Genomic DNA, 23,190 nt, shown 5'->3' with positions numbered 1-23,190 from the left:
TAGGACGATCCCTTGGACTGACGTCACTTCTCGCTGCCGGCCTATTGCTGAGCTGTACTTCTCCGGCCGGAACCTACACCCGGATACCGAAAGCAGCCGACTAGCCGACACCGAGCGAGCTGTGAATGAGATAGAGGTAAGGAGAGCCCAGGACGTGTGTATAGAGCGGGCCGCACCGTGCTGTGCAGGTAAGGGGAATGGAGTCTTCTCATCTGCCGGTAGTATAGTGGCCAGTCATGTGATATATAGCAGAGTACAGAGTATATCAGAGTCCAGCGATGTGATTGGATGATTGGTATCTGATACCCCGATATATGATCATTAGGGGCCTGTCACTCCTGTATACAGTGTATAGATCAGGTACAGGACGAAGCCGCAACATTGTCATTGTGATCCAGCATCGTACTTGTGTATGGAGGTGTCTGATGTATAGAGAAGATGGACTATGACCCTATGGAGGGGATTGTTATTGATCTGTGACCGTGTCTAGGGCTCTGTACTGTGAGTGATGGGGTTGTTACAGTGATACTAAAAGCACAATGACGTAGTGTAACTAAATGATGTCATACACATAACCTGTATGGATTAGGTTATTCATCTCTCAGAAATTCCTTCATCACTGCTAACAATCTGAATGATTGTACAATCAACAGTTGGGTTGTCTATGGTATGATCATTGATCTGTTACGACCAACAGTAATGTGTTCAGTGTCAGATCCTCCTCATGGTTTGGGTATTTAGATTGCTATAAGCCAATATTAGAATTAGGATTTTTTTTTTCCAGTTTGTGTGCATTTTTTCACACATACATTTGAAATCCAGGAGAAACAAAAAGCAAATCTGTCATGTTCTGTTGGATACAGTTTTGGGACTTCTGCTTCCTTTAAGGGGAGACTATTGCATCTTACAGAAACATATGATGGCGGCGGCATGTGGAGTCCCTACAGATTTGTTGTACAGGGGGACTCCGTGCTATGATCCTGAGACTGAGGAGGTGCAATGCCGGTCTGGTCCGACCACCTAATATTCAGGGGCTGCAGCCTTACCCAGTGCAAGTGAATGTGGCCAGCTGTAGTACAATGCACGGCCTGGAGACCATAAGCGCAGGGAAAACTTAGGAGTGGGTGCAGCACTAAACTATTGTTGTGCCTCTTCAGTCTCAGGATAGAGGGGGAGGGGGCTGAAGACCTTAGACCTTATTCACTTATGTCTATATTTTATGAACTATTTTACAGTTGCAAATCCTGTCTTGACTGTAGATCTAATATCCAGAACTAGCCTTGTCATGGATTCTTATGGTAGTGGTAGTGCTATTTGGGGGTCCTTAGACCTGTGGTTGTATCTGTGAATCTGAACTGAGAGGGTGCACAGCAATATATGGAGTCCCTAAGGGTGCATTCACACGGAGTAAAATGGAGTGTAATTTGGAGCGTTTACAGAGCGTTTACGTAAACGCTCCGTAAACGCTCCAAATTACACTCCATTTTACTCCGTGTGAATGCACCCTAAAAGTCTTTGGAACCAGAGGCACTCAGTGTGCTGCGGTATGTTACTTCTGTAAGACGCTGTAATATAGGAATGCCTCTTAATACCGTATCCGCTGTAATATGTAACTTTTTTTGCTTCTGCACAAAGGCCTTTTTATTTTCAGGGTCAGTGGGGGACTCAAAGATCTGACCCCGAGCCATCCTACAGAGTTGGAAATATTACTTTAAGGATCAATGTGTGGGCCACAGATATCGGCAGTGTGTACAGACATTGCAATGGTTGTGTGCAGAGCATTGTTGTCTATGATAAAGAGAGAATGATGTGATTGTATCAGATGGCCTCTGATTCCAGATTGCTTTAGTTACTTAATCTGATGGGTTTGTATTTATTCTGCAATTGATGTATTCAGGTTGCTCTTTCCCCCACCATGGTGTGCTCCATGCTTGTTTGGCCTTTGGTACTCTCGGCTACACGTTGCATTGTGACTGCTGACATTCAGAGATATTATTATCAGTTCTGTGTCTTGCTCCTGATGTGTATTTGTAATGTTACAAAGTACAGCTGCCTCAGCCTAGCAGATCCCTGGCGCTGCCCCTGCTCCATTCTCTACTAACCTGTAACATAGGTGACATTCTCCTTCAATGTGAATAATTTTCTTTAGTTATTAGGATTTCAATTCTTTACCTTGGCTTGAGAAATTCCGAAATAAATGGCACAAGATGTTCAGCTTTGAAAGTAAAACAATTTAATTACTTGCAATGTCCAAAAGAAAAATGCAAAAAAGTTGGTCATCTTGTGCAACTCATCTAAGAATATATAGAGAAGGACATATCTCTGTATTTTTGTGCTAAACATGTTCACATAGGAGTCTGCCCGGTGCAGAGTCTCTCAATTTGCAGACAAAAAAGTATTTTTGTCTGCCAGTGTGAAGTAGAAAACAATATATACCCTATGGCTCTTATTATAGAGAATTAAACGATGCAGATGTGAACACACTTTACATGTAAGGTAGTAACTACCAGAGTACTGGAATTTGTACCTATTAGAGCAAGAATGAGAATCTTGGTCACAGCCAAAATCTCCATTTCACCTTATCCTTATGTATATGAGGGTCTCCTTGCTCTTCTCCCTATGTAGATTTAGCTGAGTGTATATATTTATATGGGGGAGATATGTGGTAGACTTGTCTCTGTGCTCCCCCCCCCCTTAAAGTTGATGCAGTTGTTGGCAGCCAGATATCCCTTGTGTGACGGAATTGGGCATATTTATAATGGAAGGGGAGATAACTGTAGCTCTGCTGATTGTTTTCTTATACCGATACCCAGCATTACACATTTGCAGATCCTGCAGTTATTGTTTGCGCCATATATACTGATTGTACCCTTCTTCTTTTTTTGTAGCACCACTGTTTCTATGGCAACCTACTTAGAATTTATTCAGCAGAACGAAGAACGAGATGGCGTGCGTTTCAGCTGGAACGTGTGGCCATCAAGTCGGCTGGAAGCCACACGGATGGTCGTGCCGCTAGGATGCCTTTTTACCCCACTTAAAGAGCGGCCAGACTTGCCACCCGTGCAGTATGAACCCGTCCTCTGCACAAGGCCAACTTGCAAAGCAGTCCTCAATCCACTATGGTAAGGAATGGCGTTAACTGGGGCTCACTTTCTTCATGGCGTGTTATTTTAGTGTTATGGGATAAACCTTATTGTTTGTGATATATTCGTTATTCTGAGTCATTTGGTGGGTAATGTGCATAGGGGCGTAATCTGTAAATGCACTATTCAGTAAATATTATGGAGGAGCATTCGTTTCATATGTATTTTATGTGTTTGGTTTAGTTTTTTAACTATGTTTTTTTTTCTTTTCTTTCCTCAGCCAAGTTGACTACAGAGCGAAACTGTGGGCTTGTAACTTTTGCTTCCAACGAAACCAGGTAGGTGGGAATGGTCACATGTTGCTTTGTTACGTTTATCTCATTACAATGGTAACTTTCTGCTCTAGGCTTCAAGCTGCACATGAAAGTACCGGTGTTTGGCGATAGCTGCCATACAAGATTTCTTTAGGTTCAGTGGACAGACCTGCTCTTCTGCCACTTTAAAAAATAAGCTAGACACCTTTGTAATAAACTATGGGTGAGATCCTACAGGGAATAGTCAATTACTGGTATGTGTTAGTTCTACCTCCGCAGCCTCACTATGTGCTATGATAACATTGGGCTTTTACCTGACAGTACTGTGGGATGATAGATATTATCTATATGTAGCCGAGAAGCCTGAGTGTCCTGTTGGGAGATTTTTATAGTCGCTTTTTACCCTTTGGCTATTCATTCTTCCCAAATTTGGGGTTTGTGGAATGGAATGAAGCTCTTATATGTAAACTCTTAGGGTCAGTTCACACGTGAAAACCGCCTAGCTTATTTGTGCGAGGTAAAAAACCTCGAGGAGTTTTTTTGACGCTGTTTTTTGCATTCCACGCGGTTTTTGACGAGGTTTTTGACGCGGTTTTCGCTAGCGGTTTTCGCTAGGGTTTTTTTTTCCTATATGTGCTATAGAAACTGCAGGCGAAAACCGCGCGTTTTTTTGCAAAAAACCGCGCGGTTTTGTGTGCAAAAAACCGCGCGGTTTTTTACCGCGCGGTTTTCGCCTCCCATTCACTTCTATGCAATTCTTCAGGCGTTTTCCGCCTGAAGAAAGGTCATGTTGCTTCTTCAGGCGGAAAACGCTAGGAGGAAAAAAAAAAGCTAGTGGTCTACATAGACCACCATGTTAAAGGAGAGGTTTTTGAAGCGAATTCCGCTGTCAAAAACCTCCCCTTTGCCCACGTGTGAACTAGCCCTTTATATTATTATTATTAGTCTTATATTACTGCTATCTCTTGTTGTAACTTCATTGCAATATGGTTTATATTTTCAGTTCCCGCCTACATATGCTGGAATATCAGAAATGAATCAGCCTGCGGAGCTGATGCCACAGTTTTCTACAATTGAATATATTGTCCAGGTACAGACATTGAACTAACTGCTGTCCATTTGTTTAATGGTGTCCCTACGTATTAGATGACTGACTGTCAAAACCGCTTATCATTTAATGTGTCCTAGTTGTGTCTGATGGCAAGGAAGAATTGTGCATGTTGGTCCACAGCCATCTAAGGATGGTAATATTAATGGTAATAATTAAGATAGTGTGTTGGCCAAAACTCCTGATTTCAGCAAAGCCTGCTGTACACTTACTGTATATGGGGGTGGGGGTGCTCTTGACTCTCCCAAAAGGCAGATACAAGGAAAGAAATCCAACATGCCTGATGATTTTGTTCCGTGGGAGATGAGTTGCATGCAGAGTTGTCTGGCAGCATCTTATTCCCGTGGCCTCCTTCACAACATGTACGTTTTTGGGCGAGTTATATGTGCGGGAGAAAAAGTTACGTTTTCAGCCAAAAGGTATCTCGTGTATGGCCACCTAGGAAGCTTTAGGAGGGATAACTTACATGTTACAAAGGGATGAGATGTCTCTGAAACAGTATGTGTAACATTGTGTACAGTACTCACTTTGTGTATGCAAGGTTCAAGAATACTTACATTAATGCGCAATCCTATTAGATAGATAAGATTGGAGTTTCAACACTATCCCCAGTATAACAAACCCTATTATCTTTTTGTGTTAATTTAATTCTCTCCTTTGTGAATTCTAAATGAACTCCTGCTCCATTTATATTGACATTGTGCTCACAGTTTGACACCTGCTTTTGTATTCCTTAGAAGGGTGACCTGTGTTGTCCACCTGTAATTTGTCACAGTCCAGATATTTCTGTAACTATATTCTTTTAGCGCCTCAGGGGGGTTGGATGTAAATTTTGAAAAAGATGAGTAGTCATGGCAATAGGTGAAAGTTAAAGGAAAATGTTCTAGTAACTTTTATTTTTTTTTATAACTGTCTGACTCCTGGCGTCACTACTAAATAGTTTATTGAAGGGGGCATCCGCTTTTTTGTTTGCCAGGTATGCATGCTAATGGCAAGCATACCTGGTCGCTTCAGTTAACATATTGGTTGTGGTGCTGATCTAATATTGGTGGACTTTGCTAAGGATGGGCAATTAATATTTTAGACCTGGAATGCCCCTTTTAGAGAATGTTTGTTTGTGTGTTGGGTTCAGGATCTTTCTGGTTTCTTGTTACCAGAATGCAGTGTATTGTTGGAGCTCCTATTACAATGAGTTAGTTAAGAGGGCCATAGTCATTTACATAATGGGTCAAACAATACCTTAATCCAAAGCTCTCACCTCTAACTTTCCTATCAGTATATATCTCTGTTGCTTCTTATCTCCAGGTTCATATTTATATATATATATATATATATATATATATATATATTTATTTATATATTTATTTGGTGTACTGTTGTATTACTGTCATTGTAGTAAATACATTTGTACATTATGTAATTGCAGCGAGGCCCACAGACTCCTCTCATATTCCTGTATGTGGTTGATACCTGCTTGGAGGAAGAAGATTTACAAGCACTCAAGGAATCATTGCAGATGTCACTTAGTCTTCTGCCTCCAGATGCCTTGGTGGGACTGATCACCTTTGGGAGGATGGTTCAAGTGCATGAACTCAACTGTGATGGGATTTCAAAAAGCTATGTCTTCCGAGGAACCAAAGATCTCACAGCTAAGCAAATCCAGGTAGGAGCTGCTGGTATTGTTATGAAGTGGTTAAGGAGTCATTACATACTCCTATGGGAACGTTGGTGAAATCAGTTTTCCTTTGGGTCTGTTGACTTTTCAATGCTGTATGCAGCTGTATTGTTAGCAGGGCATGACCCTTAGTTTATAGTGGTGTTTTGTGTGTAAACCTACATAAGTATGTGATCAGTATAGAAATGCATTTGGGGCCAGAAAACCTCTTTGAAGTCAGCTGCTCATATCTACCCATCCATAGGCAACTCATATCTTAGACGTTAATGGCAAAGAGAAGTGTATTACATTGCACAGATGTTTTTCAGCATCTCCAAAAGAGCTCCTAGCTATAGATCAGAATAGAAAAAAAATGTCTTAATCCTAGCTTAGAACTGAACACTATACTGAATTATTGTGCAACATGAATTCAAACTTCTTATAGAGGTGGTGCATTAGTTCACACCCTGTCCACGTATCCTGTTTGGACATATGGATCTCATAGAGTGGGGCCCTCTGCTAGGAATCCCTTCAGCTCCAGAACGGAGAGCCTCTTACTGATGACTCTATTTTTTTTCTTCTTTTAGGATATGTTGGGTCTTTCAAGACCGGCAGCTTCAGCACAACAGGGAAGACCATTACAGCCTCAGGAGCAGCCCTTCTTGTCAAGCAGGTAAGTTCTTTGGATAATCTTGGGTCATTTTTGTGTGGTTTTCAGATTTTTGTCCATGTTTTACACACTGCTGTTCTATCTGTTAGTTGTGGCTTTTTTTTTTTTTTTTTTAACTGTAACGCTTTCATCCATTTTCTAGGTTTTTGCAACCTGTACACAAGATAGATATGAATTTAACAGATCTTCTTGGAGAATTACAACGTGACCCATGGCCTGTAACTCAGGGAAAAAGACCACTAAGATCCACAGGGGTGGCTCTGTCTATTGCTGTTGGCTTGTTAGAGGTAATTGTTTCTTAGTAAAATGCTGTGCTCTCTAGATACTTTGTTTCTATTGTAAAGCTGAGCTTTCATATTGAAATGAATGGTAATCAGATGACATTAACAAGTAAGATTCAACCCATACCAAGGAATATGTTAGGAGATTCAAATGAATTTGTCAGCGAGGCTTTGTTCTGCATCTAAATCACCAGAATATGTAAGGCATTGAAGTGGCCTTGGTTAATAGAGATCCAATTACTAGTATGAAGAAGCTCTATCTGTACTTGCTGACCTGATGAATGCAGATAAATAGACCTCGCCCCACCCCACCTATTATATAACATGAAATTATATTAGAAGTAAGACATTACATAAAAATAATGCAGATCTTGAAAAAACCCTAATTGGTTATATGGTGAGCTGCATAAGATGCTTCCGTTTAGCTGCATCTAAGGCCAGGTAGTACCTTGCTTTGCACTGAAAATGGGCATAGAACCCCAAAACTACGTTTTACAGTAGGTACCCCTGGTTTGGTACTTCTTAAAGGGGTTCCCCCGTCTCAAGGATCTAATCTATACTGGTAGCTTATGTAAACTGAAGACTTAAATATATTGCTCTAGAAATGCTGCTTTGTTTGCCTGCTATGTGAACTTATTCCTCCCATTGCTTAAACAGCATTTCCATAACCACAGATCTGTCTGATAGGACAAGTGATGTCACTCACTGCTCTGTTGGCAGGAAAATCAGTTTGGTTAATTGCAGTTTGCTGATATGTAAACACATAGATAGCACTGAGTCCATTCTCTAGAAGCATGTGCATGTTATCTGATCTGCATAAGTATAGTGATACTTCAGTGTCATATTCAGCAAGCTGGGCGGGAAACAGGAAGTGAGAAGAATAGACAGCAGGCAAACTGCTGAAACAGGGAGATGTGAAACCCCTTTAACTAAATTTGCATACTTTTCTTCCCATGGGACATTGCTTGAAAAATAAATCTAAAGTACGCTGTTGCATCTCTCTTCAATGAAATAGTATTCCTCCAAGACATATCTTCTACAGTGTGAGATGATCGCTTTAATATGACTACATCTGATGTGTCATATGGTAGATTTTTAGGTTTGTTTAACTGTATCTCTTTACCTCTCTTTAGGGAACCCTTCCTAATACTGGTGCCAGAATCATGTTGTTCACAGGAGGACCACCAACGCAAGGGCCAGGAATGGTTGTTGGAGATGAACTGAAAACACCGATTCGTTCCTGGCACGACATTGAGAAAGATAATGCCCGTTTTATGAAGAAGGCTACTAAGGCATGGATAGTTTTATTTCCTGGGTGTTGGATTTCGTATGTGTGTGTGTGTGGGGAAAATGTATTCATTGTGTTAGACAGTAGTGTTTTCTTTCACCCCTAAGGAATGCACAATGTGGGCCTTTGTATTTTAAGAAATGTCTTATACTTTTGTGGGAATTCTAGACTGAATCTCTTACTTGTTTAGAAAGGGCAGCTGAAAAGAAAGTCTGTGGCTTTGTAACGCCAGCTACTATTGTGTGCCCTTATCTATTTCTATAAGTATGACAAATGTGTATCAAATTGTAAATGCGTAATAAGTCATTTTATTCTCTGTACACAGCACTATGAAGGACTGGCAAACCGCACAGCAGCCAATGGTCACTGCATTGACATTTACGCTTGTGCACTGGACCAGACAGGCCTCCTGGAGATGAAATGCTGCTCTAACCTTACCGGGTATGTTGCAGATACTTACAATAAAGTGACATTGATGATGTGCTGTGACTATGTTCACAATGGTAATCTTTCTGTATTTTTTTTTTTTTTCCTAGGGGTCAGATTGTTATTGGAGATTCTTTCAATACATCTTTGTTCAAGCAGACATTCCAGCGAGTGTTCAGTAAAGACTTAACTGGAGCTTTCAAAATGGCCTTTGGTGCTAACCTTGAAGTTAAGGTGAGAGTCTGCACTGCATTGATTCTCTCTTAAGTTGACCATATGTGTTATTTGTATAACAACCGAGCCGACCATCTAAAATATAGGTCCCCAACTTTAATTTCACTGTGAGCTAAAATTTGGAGAAATACATCAGAATTTGCAAACATTTGCTATAACTTACTGTTGTTATACTAGGGGTATTTTATTATACAGTCTAAGAGGTTGAGATGGATATTTAGTATTATCAGTATTTATGTCAGTGCTTGTGGCCATAATTGAGGGCTTCCAAGGCAAGTCACACTGATGGCGGGTCATAAGCCACATGTGGCTCCCAAGCTACTGTCTGGAGACCACTGATCTAAAGCATAGGACTTCCTCCTGACTCTCTCCCTAAGAGTATAGGCATTGTGCTATTGTCAGTGTACTAGCTGTGTCTTTCACAGCTAGCACATTGACCCCTTTCATTTCTATGGAAGCATACACACTGCTTATATATCATCATGGCCTGTGTATGGGATCATAAGCCCAGGGCAAAATTCAACACAGGTCCTAAACCTGTCCAGTTTGTGGCCTGTTCTCACTGAGAGCAGTGAATGGGCCGGTGGAGGCATAACCCCCAGCACAATGGTTGTGGCTTACATTTTATAATCTACTTTAGAATATGAGTTGTTCTCCAAACTCTAAATGGTTATGTTACTTACGTAAATGTCCGCAGTACTGTGTATGAGGAGGATATGCTTCTTTTGTAAAGGAATGTATTATAAAACTTCTTTGTCTTCAACAGACTTCAAGAGAGCTGAAGATTTCAGGTGCTATTGGACCCTGCGTTTCCTTAAATGTGAAAAGTCCATGCATTTCAGAGAATGTAAGTTGAAATATATAAAGTCTACTTTCTGTTACTTCATAGAATTTGTAACCAGGACAGACAGCTTTAACATAGGACATACTAGTTGGCCTAAGGAAAGCAAGCCAGTATGTGTTACAGTCCCTGTGCACTGCCCCCTCCCCAGTGTCGAATGGGATGCTCTTACTTGTCTGTCCTTGCATTGGTTATTTCATGAGGTTTTTTTGCAACATCCATTTGTAATCTACTGCTTTGCAGAATACAGTTTTTATAGGACTTTTATGTTTGTCTTAGGAACTTGGAGTCGGTGGGACATGCCAGTGGAAAATATGCAGTCTGGATCCGTCTACAACTCTATCTTTGTATTTTGAAGTGGTAAACCAGGTATGTTGACTTTTTTTTTATTGCAGTGTAACAGTTTCTGGGCCTAAAGTAGCAGTTTTCTGTGTTTGGGAGATTGAGTATAATATAGAGTACGCTTCCCAGTAATTATGAGGTTGGTCTATTGTATCTAAAACCAAAGGCAGCCACATTCATTGACGGACCATTCAATACAAATGGGAACACTTCCCAAACAGCAGAGGTTGGGTGAGATGAAGATCAGGTGTGTTGGATCTCAAATGCCCCATTATTAAAGGTTTATACCTTCTAGAAATCAGTATATCTCATGCACAGTTACACATGAGTTGCGACAATAATTGCCGTTTTTGTACCTCTCATGAGAGCGAAAGTGTTGCACTAGGATTGTAAAGGAGTTAAACTATATTATATATCATTTACACCAGTTTATTGGTGCAATTAATCACTGAAATCTGGAAGATGGCGTACATAATAGCCCAAGTGCATAGTCCTGCAGAGGAGCCACTGCATAATCTTGTCATGTACAGTATGAGGCTGTTTTTCTGCTAGAGCTATGAAGAGTGGCAGTAAATATGCCAGTCTTCATAAATATCCCCCAATAAGTTTTCATGATATCTTCCATTTATTGTTTACGCTGTATGCGATTAAAGGTTTGCTTGTCTGTTTTCAGCACAATGCTCCCATTCCTCAAGGAGGCCGTGGGGCTATTCAGTTTGTTACTCAATACCAGCATTCCAGCACACAGAAACGGATCCGAGTGACCACCGTTGCCAGGAAGTAAGTGTTTTCTTTGAAGCATTTGTAGCGTGTACAATGCCACCTGCAATGAAACCTAGCTGACATGATCTTCCTTTGTACCCTGTAGCTGGGCAGATGCTCAGACACAGTTGCAGCACATTGAGGCGGCCTTTGATCAGGAAGCAGCGGCAGTACTGATGGCACGTCTAGGGGTCTACAGGGCTGAGACAGAAGAAGGACCAGATGTTCTCCGGTGGTTAGACAGGCAGCTGATCAGACTTGTAAGTGTTTTGTACTGATGCTATGAAAGATATCGGCTAAATAGGTCAGAAACTAACAGCACATAAAAGTAGAGTTAAAAATATAGATTTATAGAAGTGCGTCGGTTCACTTTTTTTTTTGCAATTATTATATTTTTTTATAATAAAAAAAATTTGAAGCAAAAACTGGTAAAATATTTAATATATGGGAGTTGTAGTTTTGCAACAGCTGCAAGGCCACATTGACAGGTGACCCTGCAGCTGTACGGGGATGTATAGAGTGTTTTTTTTTTGCGGGGCCAGATGTACTTTTTAGTTATACCATTTTGGGGAATGTCTATTTCTTAGATCACCTTGTATTGAAAAAAAAAAACAGGAGGTGATTTAGAACTTTTATTTATATATATATATATATATATATATATATATATATATATATATATATATATATATATATATATTTTTTTTTTACTATTTTATTCCCCCCCGGGGGCTTGAACCTGCGGTCACTTGATTGCAAGTCCCATAGACGGCAATACAAGTGTATTGCCGTCTATGGGACATTCTGTCTATTAGTATTACGGCTGGTCATAGAGACCAGCCGCAATACTAATATAGCCGTGACAGGCCAGGGAGCCTCATTAGGCTCCCGGCTGTCACCCGAACAGGTCGGCTCCTGCGATATCGCCGCGCAGGAGCCGGCCTGCAACTTCAGAGGTACGGGGCCGGTGGGGACCGCCCCCGGGGGGAGAAGGGGCCACCGATACTGACCCGGCATCCGCTGTACTAGAGAGGCGGGTGCCGTCAAGGGATAGATGCTGGCACAGGTGCCGGGGCCTGCGACATCGCTGCGCTCCTCTGCCCTGCCCACTGGTGTTGAATACACCAGCAATATAAGAGTGTACAGATTTTTTTAAAATGTATTTTATCTGGAAAACGGTTCAGATAGACAGTTGTTAGGAAGAACTTTTGTAGATTTAATATAGTGTATTGCAATAAATATATATATATATATATATATATATATATATATATATATACTCACTGAGCAATTTATTTATGTAAATAAATTATTTTATATACATATATATGTGTGTGTGTGTATATATATATATATATATATATATACACAGATGCGTGTGTGTGTGTGTGTGTGTATATGTATGTATATATGTGTATGTGTATATATATATATATATATATATATATATATATATATATGTATATATGTATAGATATAGATAGATAGACTCAAGACCTTGAAATGAGGTGTGCCCAGCATTTCCAAATGAAAATGTGAATTTGCACATTTGTGGTTTGGTCTTACATTTTTCTAGGTATAATAAGAAAATCCATCGTCTTAGTTTTCTCAATTCTCTCTTGCAGTGCCAGAAGTTTGGACAGTACAACAAGGACGACCCCACCTCCTTCAGACTTTCAGATACATTTTCTCTCTATCCTCAGGTATCTTCCCTTTACCTATTCACACCTGAATGTTCTAGCCTCTGGGCCTGGCCTGTATATAGCATAGTTTTATTTTTTTTATACTGTTTTGTAAACTGTTATATTCTCTAAACTTCTGTATGTGACTATATTACATAATACCATATTGTATTACAGTTCATGTTCCACTTAAGAAGATCGCCCTTCCTGCAAGTGTTCAATAACAGTCCAGATGAGTCGTCCTACTATCGGCATCACTTCGCCAGACAAGACCTGACCCAGTCTCTTATTATGATCCAACCCATTCTCTACTCTTACTCTTTCTATGGTCCACCAGAGGTAAGGCAATGTTATCACCACTTTATAAATAGATTGATTGGAGCTAGAATTCATGGGGTAAAATTTAACTTGTCTTTTTTTTTTTTTTTTTTTGCTTTTAAAAGCCCGTGTTACTGGACAGCAGTAGCATCTTAGCTGATAGGATTCTGCTGATGGACACGTTCTTCCAGATTGTCATCTACCTTGGAGAGGTACATTTTTAATGTATTAAGAAAGTCTTTAATATTGTCACCGGGATCAGGGAGAGTGTCTTTGTCATAGGCCATCTGGAAAATGACAGCAACAGCTTGGATAGGTTTCTCTGGGCAATTCCTCTTGTTTCCTTTGCGCTATCTGGACTTGGCCTATTTTAGGCACACATGTAATAGGGTCATATTTTAGCACAACTCTGACTTTGGGTCAGAATAACAGCATCATAGAATCAGCACGGATTTTTGTGATGTGGGAGCAATTTTATACAGCTGGGCCATAGTACCCTTATGTATATTTGACCTTAGGAGAGCAAAGAAGTGTTAAAGGTGATGTTTCGCTAGTTGTGAAGCTAAGGACCTTACTTATTTTTAAAGGATTACACAAGAAAGACATGTTCTTTTCTTAAAAAAAAAAAAAAATAAATATGCAAGACATCTTCTTTTTTTCATAAATGTAGATTGTGAGCACCACATAGAGCTCACAATGTACATTTTTTTCCCTATCAGTATGTCTTTGGAATATGGGATGGAAATCTATGCAAACAAGGGGAGAACATACAAACTCCTTGCAGATGTTTTTTTGCCCTTGGCAGGATTTGAACACCAGGACTCCAGCCAGGTGACTCAACCACTGAGCCACCGTGTGGCCCCTAAATATGCAAGACATCGGTCCATGAGCTGAGCTGCAACACCAAGATGTGTTCATAGGAATCCTTTTTTTTTTTCTGCAGAACTCCTACCACCCTGTTCCTATTGAAAACACATTAATTATTTATCTTGTATAGTGCCAACATATGCCACAGTGTCTTACAGATATTGGAAAATCGAGCATATATTTGTTATGGGAGGGGGTCTAGTTGTTGGCTAAATGAGCATTTGGCTAATGCCTATTGAAAGTGAATGGCCAGCTTAACTCCTATAATTGGCAGGGGAGAGGGTAGTATTTCCCCTTACAAAATTAGGCAATTGTTGTTTACAAACCATAGAGTTCTTTAACCAATTTGATTTTAGTAAATGCATTTTGCATTCTTGCAGACTATTGCACAGTGGAGAAAGGCTGGTTATCAGGACATGCCAGAATATGAGAACTTCAAGCATCTTCTTCAGGCTCCACTAGATGATGCCCAGGAAATCTTACAAAGCAGATTCCCAATGCCACGTTACATCAATACAGAACATGGAGGCAGCCAAGTAAGTAACTTTATTGTTCAGGCAAATAATATTGGGCACGGGATGCAGTGACAGCGTCAAGATATATTTGATGCCGGCTTCCTCATCCTACCCAACAACTGTATGGTATATATCAGACTCTTGGGTAGGACTAGCACCTGTTTCATGATTCTGGTGAAGTCAGAACTTTGCTTCTATGAAATAGTGATTTTATAACTGAATTTGATTCATTGCCCAGCCCTATTCTATAGATGAATTTAAAATAATCATACAAGTAGTGTGTTATACTTATATTCTTTCTATTTTCTTTTAGGCTAGATTCTTGCTCTCCAAAGTCAATCCCTCACAGACGCACAACAATATCTACAGCTATGGACAGGTAAGCTATAGAAAAGACTGATTTAAAAAAACAAACAAAAAACGCTACTTTGGGTTCAACACAGCCTAAAAAAACATGAACTTGTATGAAAATGCAGTCAGTCAATCTGCAGGCAGGAGCTGGGCAGGTTTGATTTATAGTTTTATGGTAAAAGATTCTGTCTCCATTCAGCATTCATTTATATCTTTGTTCTTTTTTAGGTAGACCTATAAATAATTGACACTACTCCATGTATGACTGTGTATACAAACATAGCTGTCAGTCATTGACAGGGGGGTTTATTAAGGCTGAGGAGTGATTCTGTTTTGAAACGCTGACTCTGACATGAGTTTACTGTCAGAATCAGCGCCGTGTTATGCATTCACACTGAGTAAACGCTAGCTTATTTTGTAGAGTAAAATTACACTTGTAAATTTTGCTATCCCATTGACTTCAATGATATTTTTTTACAAGTGTAAAAATACGCCTGTAAAAAATACGCCTGTAAAATGTCATTGAAGTCAATGGGATAGCAAAATTTACAAGTGTAATTTTACTCTACAAAATAAGCTAGCGTTTACTCAGTGTGAATGCACCCTACATCGTGTACATGGCCCCTAACCCCTTCAGTTTTTATACAGGCCCTGCAGCTTGTCAGTGTGAATGGGTTAGTTAACATTTGCATATTTTAGTGCATGTGTAAACGATAAAGGGAATGAATTATGGTGATTGATGGCTGATAAACCCTTTATATACCATGTAATGCTAAAACTAAACATGGCATGGTGTTAAAAGTGGGATATTCACTTTAAAGGGAGTCTGAGTTGTGCCTAGGTATGGCATTTAAAGAGTTGTGATAAAAATATTCATGACCTTTCCCAAGGATAGGTCCTCAGTATCAAATCAGCGACACTTAGCATCCCCAGCTGTTTCCAGCTGTTAGTACACAGGTTACTAAAGATCAGCTCCCATTTCTTCAGCTTATCTGCACTCTATTCTGAAATTTGGCTTTGTGCGGCTTTACCATGTTTCCCCGAAAATAGGTCATCCTCAAAAATAAGGCATGGGGGAGGTTTCTGTTTAGGCAATTGCCTAATATAAGGCATCACCCAAAAACCATTGCAGCACAACACTGTACGCGATGTTCTATGTGCACAGGAAAGCCGGCTGCTGCCTCTGCTGTGATACCGTAGGTTGTATCCACTGTCCCTTCTGCTGTAGGATATGCTGGGAGATGCCCGCTGTGCATATGCTGCGGGGAGTCGGCTCTCCCAGCTCATCCCACAGCAGCCAGAATAGTGGTACACATGGAACACAGTGCACAGCATTCAGCCAGCTGCAATGCCCACAAAGTGAGGCTCTCTGGCAACTGCTGGCAGCCTCGCTAAGCCCCGCCCACCACTTCCGCCACCGCAATCAACAGCAGCACCAGTGCTGCTATGAAGATGGGGAAGGTAAGTAGCCTACCTCCCCCTCCCCTCATCTCCTGCATGTCTTATGGAGCGGGTTGTCCCCCACTCCATAAGACATCTCCCCCGAAAATAAAACATGCCCTGTATTTAGCACGAGAATTTAATATAAGACACTGTCTTATTTTCGGGGAAACACGGTAGTTCTTGTGAATATATTAGTGTTGTCATGTGATTTATGCACCATAAACGTACCTTTTTCTTTTCTCCCAATTTGCAGGATGGTGGAGCTCCAATTTTGACAGATGATGTCAGTCTACAAGTTTTTATGGATCATTTGAAGAAGCTGGCGGTATCTACTGCATCATAGTTCAAAAAAACTGTGAAGAGAAAATAGTTCAAATAATGGAAGAGAAACGCCATTTTTAGACAAAAACACATTCCCCGTGTAGTTGAAAGAACGAATCAAAGTTTTACGAGAAGCTGAATACGATGTGAAGTTTTTGAATGTAGTTCTGTCTTAGGTTTAATTTATTATGTTTGTTTTACAAATAGAATTATACTTCCGTATGTTAACATTAATTGATTGTATATATTCAGGATGCCTTGTTAATTCCCCCAGCCGTCAACTTTTGTTTATTCAGTACATACATACAAATCCATAGTAAATTTTTCTGCCAAATCGATTGTTTCTCTTTAATATTTGGAATGTTTTTTGAATATTGAGTAGACAAAATACAACATAGCAGAGCTCAATAGCTATACTGTTTGCATTTTGATATGGGTCTTCCTGCTAGGTTCAGTCAGAAATCTAATCATGTTTCAAAACATATACATTGTGATAAACGAAATGTATAAAATAGGAAAAAAATGAGAAAAGCACATAAATAAATTCCCTACTTTCGGGTATAGGAGGCTTGGTAGAAGTAACACACTGAAGACGGATTAAAGTTGAGCGCCCTGGCCATGGAGAGGAAATGTAACCCCCATTCATTCCTTCCCTGGGCCTGTCTACTATAGGAAGCAGCAGAGGGGGAGCCAGGAGAAGGGGACCTGGGGGACATTAGAGGGCTAAATGACCTCCCCAGTCAAAAGAGGATCTGGGCTGCTTGCATAGGAGCAGCGGGATCAGGATAAAGGGTGCTCTCTGAGCAAAGGCCTTCGACTAACCTTCCCATGAAGTAGGGAGTCGGAGTCTGCCAATAGATGGGTAGTAGCCTCAGACAACTGAGTTATGAAGGGATCCATGGCAGGGGGTATGGACCACCTGGAGACACACTGGTCCATGCATAAGTTGCTGATATACTCACCCAAATCTGAAGTCTTCGTGTACACGCAGGATCACCCCTACAGTGAACTCACACATGGGGTTAGCAAGGCACATACTAGAGCACAGCGCCCATAAGGTGTTATAATTAGTGAGGTGTACACGCTGATAAACCCCCTCTGGCACCTGGAAGAGAAAAAATAAAAGGCAACAAGCAGAAGACCTGCAGCTGATGTCTGCCTCCTGCGGCTAGCATAGTGTCTGAGGAGAGGGTATAGCTGACTTTTTTTTTTTTTTTTTAACATCCCTATTGTGTCCCAATTATATAACTGAGAAATACAGCGCTTAAAAGAAAAAAAAAAAAAAGGTGTGTGTGTGTGTTAATCTTATCTGTTAAACCCGCTGCATCTTCCCCATACCTCCCAACCGTCCCGATTTCCGCGGGACATTCACAATTCTGGTGACGTGTCCCGGGACCGCAGGACACGTCACCAGAATCGTGAATGTCCCGCGGAAATCGAGACGGTTGGGAGGTATGGGGAAGAGGCAGAGTTGAACACATACGCGGCTGAAGCAAGGAGCTGTCACAGTTCAGCTCCTTGCTTCGCCGCCTACTGGCTGTGTAGTCGCGATGTGATGACGTCACATCACGTCTACAACTGTGCGCGAGAGAGAGCGGCAAGGGAATGAGGAGAAGGTAAGTGTAATGTGTACACTGAGGTGGAACGTGAAACGGTGCAGATGGAGAGGACGGCATGAATCTGGGGGCAGAGATAGAGGGGACATGAATCTGGGGGCAGAGATGGAGGGGGACATGAAAATGGGGGCAGAGATGAAGGGGGACATATAATTTATGGGTGACTGTAGGAGGATTATACTGTGTGTGGGCACATGAACAATGAATGAGAATGGGCGGAGTCAACACAAACGTAAGTGGGGCTAAATTTGCTGCGCCGCACATTTTGTCCCTCTTTCGGTTCTTCTAAAGATGGGAGGTATGGTCTTCCCCATAGGTTTTTTTTTTTTTTTTTTTTTTTATTATTGGAGGAAGGGAAAAATGCCAACCACACTCGAAAAACTGAGTTATGTTGTTTTTTTTGTTTTTTTTTTTTTGTGTGGAATGCTTCCAATGTTTTTTTTTATTATTATTATTATAAGCTTTGGCACTCTGCTTGGGACCCTCCCCCCATCCCCCACAGAAACTTTAAAAAAAACCCTATTCCTGTGGACCCCATAGACTATAATGCAGTCTGCCAGGTTTTACTTCCGAAAAGCGCTTTTCTCTCCGCATTTTTCAAGGGAAATGGGGAACGTAATTCACCTGTGAAGAGCAGGCACTGGTGTGAACCTAGCCTTAGCTATGTCTGGATGCAGCATTAATGTTTGTCATAGAGATGATCACGTGGCAATTTTATCCTTTGCATAACACTACATAACATGCATGAAAGGCTCAGACATCTGCACTCTCTTCACTAATTGGTGATGGGGGGGCGGGGTTAAGGTTCTTATACTTTTATATTGCTTCTATTGACGTCAATGGGAATTTTAAAAATGTGTGCGGAGAGCTCCCCCTTGTGAAGGCTGGGGGTAACATAGTGTAACGTGAAGCGCGTACAGTCATTTTGACTCTGCTTTCTTCAGTCACGGTGCTGTGCATGTAATGGAGGCGCGTTATCATTACGATTCAAGGTTTAGCTTTCACGTTTTCCCATCCTCTCCACGCCCAGAGTAGCGGAGCGGCAGTAGTGACTTTGTCGAGGCTTGATGACGTAGACATCACGTGGCCATTCGCGCACGTCTCATTGGACGATAGGTATGACCCTGATCGTCCACTCCGCGTCCTTATGTCCATAGCCCTGTGCAGCAATGATGAGGCTGACGGGGTTGTTGCGCTTTCATAAGACAGATGTCAGGCGTCTCTCATTCTGGTATCCGAGGAACAAAGAAAACTGGCGGCAGCGCTTGGCCTTAACCTACGCCGTGAGTGTATGGAGTATGATCGGCTTCGTGGCGTACATGCAGTGGCAGGATAAGAGTTTATTTGGAGTCTCCAAGAAAGGTGACTTTTCAGGTGTAACTTCTTTAGATGCTAGCGCCATCTAGTGTGTGGAGGAATGCTCGTGCATGTCAGCCTGGTTATTGGTCACCTATTACTTGTCTAAGCCATGGAGCATCTTTACTTAGAACTTGGCTTGTTGTCATTCCTCTGTTATTCTTCCTGGAAATGTATGGTATAGTCAGCAACAGATGACTATAGTTTCTTCTTCTTAAAATGATGTGCTATGTGGATGTTGTCAGACTGCAGGTATCTAAAGAATACTTATATTTAGTTGCTCATTCACTCCCAGGAGGAATAACAGAGGGACATAAAACTATAGATGTTTAAGGCTAGCCTTATCTACAGATTGACTTCTATTATAAATGGAAGAGACTTATATGTTCTTAAAGAGGTTGTCCAGGCATTTTTTTTAATGCTTGGACAACCAGGTGAGGTGAAAAAAAATCATACTCTCCTTTCCCTGGTGCTCTGGGGCCCACCCTACATGTTCTGGTCCTTCTGCTCCGGCGTCTTCTCACAGTGAATCTGTTCACCAGCTGTGACGTTACGGATCCCTTCCACTGAAGCCAGTGATTGCCCTCAGTGGTCATGTGATGGCCTCAGCAGATCTAAGGTAGAGACCAGTGATGTTACAGGTAGTGGCATCTCAAGCCCTTTGCTGAGGCTGCTGATTGACCTCCGCATCACGTGTGGCTGGGACTTCCACCACACGTCAGCACAGAATCCAGTTGACTGGACGACGCAGGGAGTCACCAGAGCACCAAGGAAAGGGGAGTATGAGGTTTTGGTTTTTTTTATTTATTATTTTTAGGGCCTCCACCTATTTAATACTTAAACGGGTCGTCTGTTTTTGCCTGGACAACCCCTTTATTATGTGCTAAAAGTGTCTGGTAGGTGGAATCCTAATTCTAGGATCCTCCGCTTTCTGATGTGACTTGATAAATGCTTAAAAATACAGGATAAATTATTTCTCTTTTGGGGTCTGAGACTCCAACCGATCCTAAGAATTACAGGTGTTTTGCCAAATCTCCCAATAGGCACAGACCTGCCCTGCTCCCATTCACTTTAATGAAAGCATCAGATATTGCACTAAAAGGAGCGGGGTCACTTATGTTACTTTATTCTATGTGTTATAATAATACAATATTTTATACTTTACAGATGAAGAGACTGAAACTGATCTAGAAGAGGAGCCATCACAAGGTAGAAAGCAGAAAATCACATTCTCAGCCTCAGTAGAGTACAGGGAAAACCATGTACCATATACCACAAGAATATACAAATATTTTACTTCAAGCAACAAGACGTCTGACAGTGGATCTAAAGAAAACTAATGGACTGCACATTCATGGATTAAATACATTTATTTAATAGAACTCTCACTGTTTCTGAGAAATGTTTTTATATATTGTAAAATGTCCTTTATCAACACAGTTGCCCTGTTAGATGCTGTGATCAGTAACCACCTTGGCATGTAAGTTGCCCCCCAAGAAAAAAAGAAAAAAAAAGTACTCATACAGCTACATCAACATAAAAAATATGTCTTTTAAAATGTGATGGTGAAAAAAAGAAAGAGTTAATGTTAGTGATTTATCAGTGTCTTTTATGCCAGTTTTCCTGCACCATGCTCTCCACATTGTGCAAATGTGGGTGGAGTGGGGTAAAGATGCTTTTATTATAACTTCTGGCAGTTTTCTGACATGAGTTAGGCTGAGCTCACACATAGTTTTTTTGGTCAAGATTTTTAGGTAGAATCAGCCTCAAAATCCTGACCAAAAAAGTGGCTCCCGGAAAAACGTAGCGACATGCTCATTCTTCAGGCGGATTGGTCGCGGCTACCCGTATTTTGGACCGGAACCTGAGGCAGCCTCCGCGTCAAATTACAGTCTAAAATACCCCGTCTGAACATGCCAGTTTCTAACTAGATTAAACTTCCATTCTGGCACTGGGAGCCTTTTTATTAATCTCTCTCTGCGCCTGTTGGGGCCTTTATTAAGACATAAGTTCACACAGAGTTTTTTGTAACCGGATTTTGACGTGGAATCCGCATCAGAATCCGGCTCCAAGAAACGCCTCTATTTGACTTCAATGGGAGCTGTTCAGTTCTTTTTTTCCACTAGCGTTTTTTGTTTTTTTTTTGCGGAAAAAAGAAGCGAGCTGCCCTATCTTGATGCATATTCCGCGGCTGAATCCGCCGTAGTGTCTACGGCGTGAGACTCTTTCCCAACTAGGCCCATTCGTTTAGGACTAATCTGGAGTGGAGTGCCGCGACTGGAGGCCGGTGCACTGCATCGGCATCAAGTCAAGACTGGCTGCAGGAGGCGTTCTTTGGAGCTGGATTCTGAGGCAGCCTGCACGTCAAAATCTGGTCCAAAAAAACTCAGTGTGAACTCCGCCTAAGGGGGCGTTCACACTACCGTCAGTGTCCGACAGGTAGTGTCCGCCCCCCGTGTCTGTTCAAAATCTCGCACGGACATTAGGAGCGGATACTAGCTGTGTCCTTGACACTTGTCATTCATTTAAATGGCGATCGGGTGTGTTCTTTTGCACTCCGTGCCTGTCCTTAGCTGTCCGCTTGTAAAGATGTCCGACTTTTCAAGCGGACAGAAAAACCCGACATGTAGGTTTTTTCTATCTGCTTGAAAAGTCGGACATCTTTACAAGTGGACAGCTAAGGACTGAGTGCAAAAGAACACACCCGATCACCATTTAAATGAATGACAAGTGTCACGGACACAACTAGTGTCCGCTCCTAACGTCCGTGCGAGATTTTGAACGGACACTAGGAGCGGATACTACCTGTCAGACAATGACGGTAGTGTGAACGCCCCCTTAATAATCTGCCCTACTGTGTCCTGAAGGCCAAAACTGTCTTTGCACTTAAGAGGTCAATAATAATTATTTGTAACATGCAATTACAGACAAATACGCTGTTTTATAAGTTAAATATAGCAAAGTTATGGTGTAGTGTGGAGAGATAGCCGACTGCCATTGTACATATAAATATGCAATTTTAAGCCAAAACGGCTCATAATGAACTGAATCTAGGGTTAAAGCTGTTACCCCATAAAGATGACATCTAAGACTGCAAAGTATATACATACATAAAGTAAAGCCCTGTAGTACTAGTAAGTGATAAATCCTTTTAAATCATTATATTGCACCCTGTTATCGATCCTTATCAGCCCTTCAGTTTTCTCCCCCCTCGCTGTAGTGTGTGTGGATGGCAGCACCGTACCATATGATCCTCTCTCTTCACACTCTGCCTATTTGCACTCTGGTACTGACCCCACTCGTCCTCAGAAGATGCATGTACGCTGATCATATCTCCCTCTCAAACAAGGGAATTTGTCCCCAAAGACTTGTAGTTTTAATCATGTTTGTATGATTTTTTAAATAATTTTGGTGGTGATTTTCATTTACATGCTAATATATATATATATATATATATATATATATATATATATACACAGTCCTATGAAAAAGTTTGGGCACCCCTATTAATCTTAATCATTTTTTGTTCTAAATATTTTGGTGTTTGCAACAGCCATTTCAGTTTGATATATCTAATAACTGATGGACACAGTAATATTTCAGGATTGAAATGAGGTTTATTGTACTAACAGAAAATGTGCAATATGCATTAAACCAAAATTTGACCGGTGCAAAAGTATGGGCACCCTTATCATTTTATTGATTTGAATTCCCCTAA

The 23,190-nt window shown here is 41.1% G+C and overlaps 1 protein-coding gene across 2 annotated transcripts; it reads left to right on the top strand.

The window, feature by feature from the left end:
- On the top strand, nucleotides 1-16,857 carry SEC23B (SEC23 homolog B, COPII component). Of its 2 annotated transcripts, none has more exons than XM_075267510.1 (20): nucleotides 1-188; nucleotides 2,889-3,122; nucleotides 3,364-3,421; nucleotides 4,401-4,487; nucleotides 5,932-6,168; nucleotides 6,747-6,832; nucleotides 6,972-7,116; nucleotides 8,244-8,402; nucleotides 8,724-8,839; nucleotides 8,935-9,058; nucleotides 9,825-9,905; nucleotides 10,179-10,268; nucleotides 10,915-11,021; nucleotides 11,110-11,263; nucleotides 12,629-12,706; nucleotides 12,863-13,024; nucleotides 13,129-13,215; nucleotides 14,251-14,406; nucleotides 14,699-14,764; nucleotides 16,433-16,857. In XM_075267510.1, exons 2-20 carry the CDS (start codon nucleotides 2,902-2,904, stop codon nucleotides 16,520-16,522), a joined length of 2,304 nt encoding a protein of 767 aa, XP_075123611.1. In that variant the 5' UTR covers nucleotides 1-188; nucleotides 2,889-2,901; the 3' UTR covers nucleotides 16,523-16,857. The 2 variants fall into 2 exon arrangements, with proteins under 2 accessions (XP_075123611.1, XP_075123610.1); XM_075267509.1 differs by having other exon boundaries at nucleotides 1-136; nucleotides 16,433-16,856.
- Nucleotides 16,858-23,190: the final 6,333 nt, after the last annotated feature.

Source organism: Leptodactylus fuscus, chromosome 3 (assembly GCF_031893055.1).
Source record: "Leptodactylus fuscus isolate aLepFus1 chromosome 3, aLepFus1.hap2, whole genome shotgun sequence".
NCBI lineage: Eukaryota > Metazoa > Chordata > Amphibia > Anura > Leptodactylidae > Leptodactylus > Leptodactylus fuscus.
This window is presented reverse-complemented; position numbering and strand designations above follow the sequence as displayed.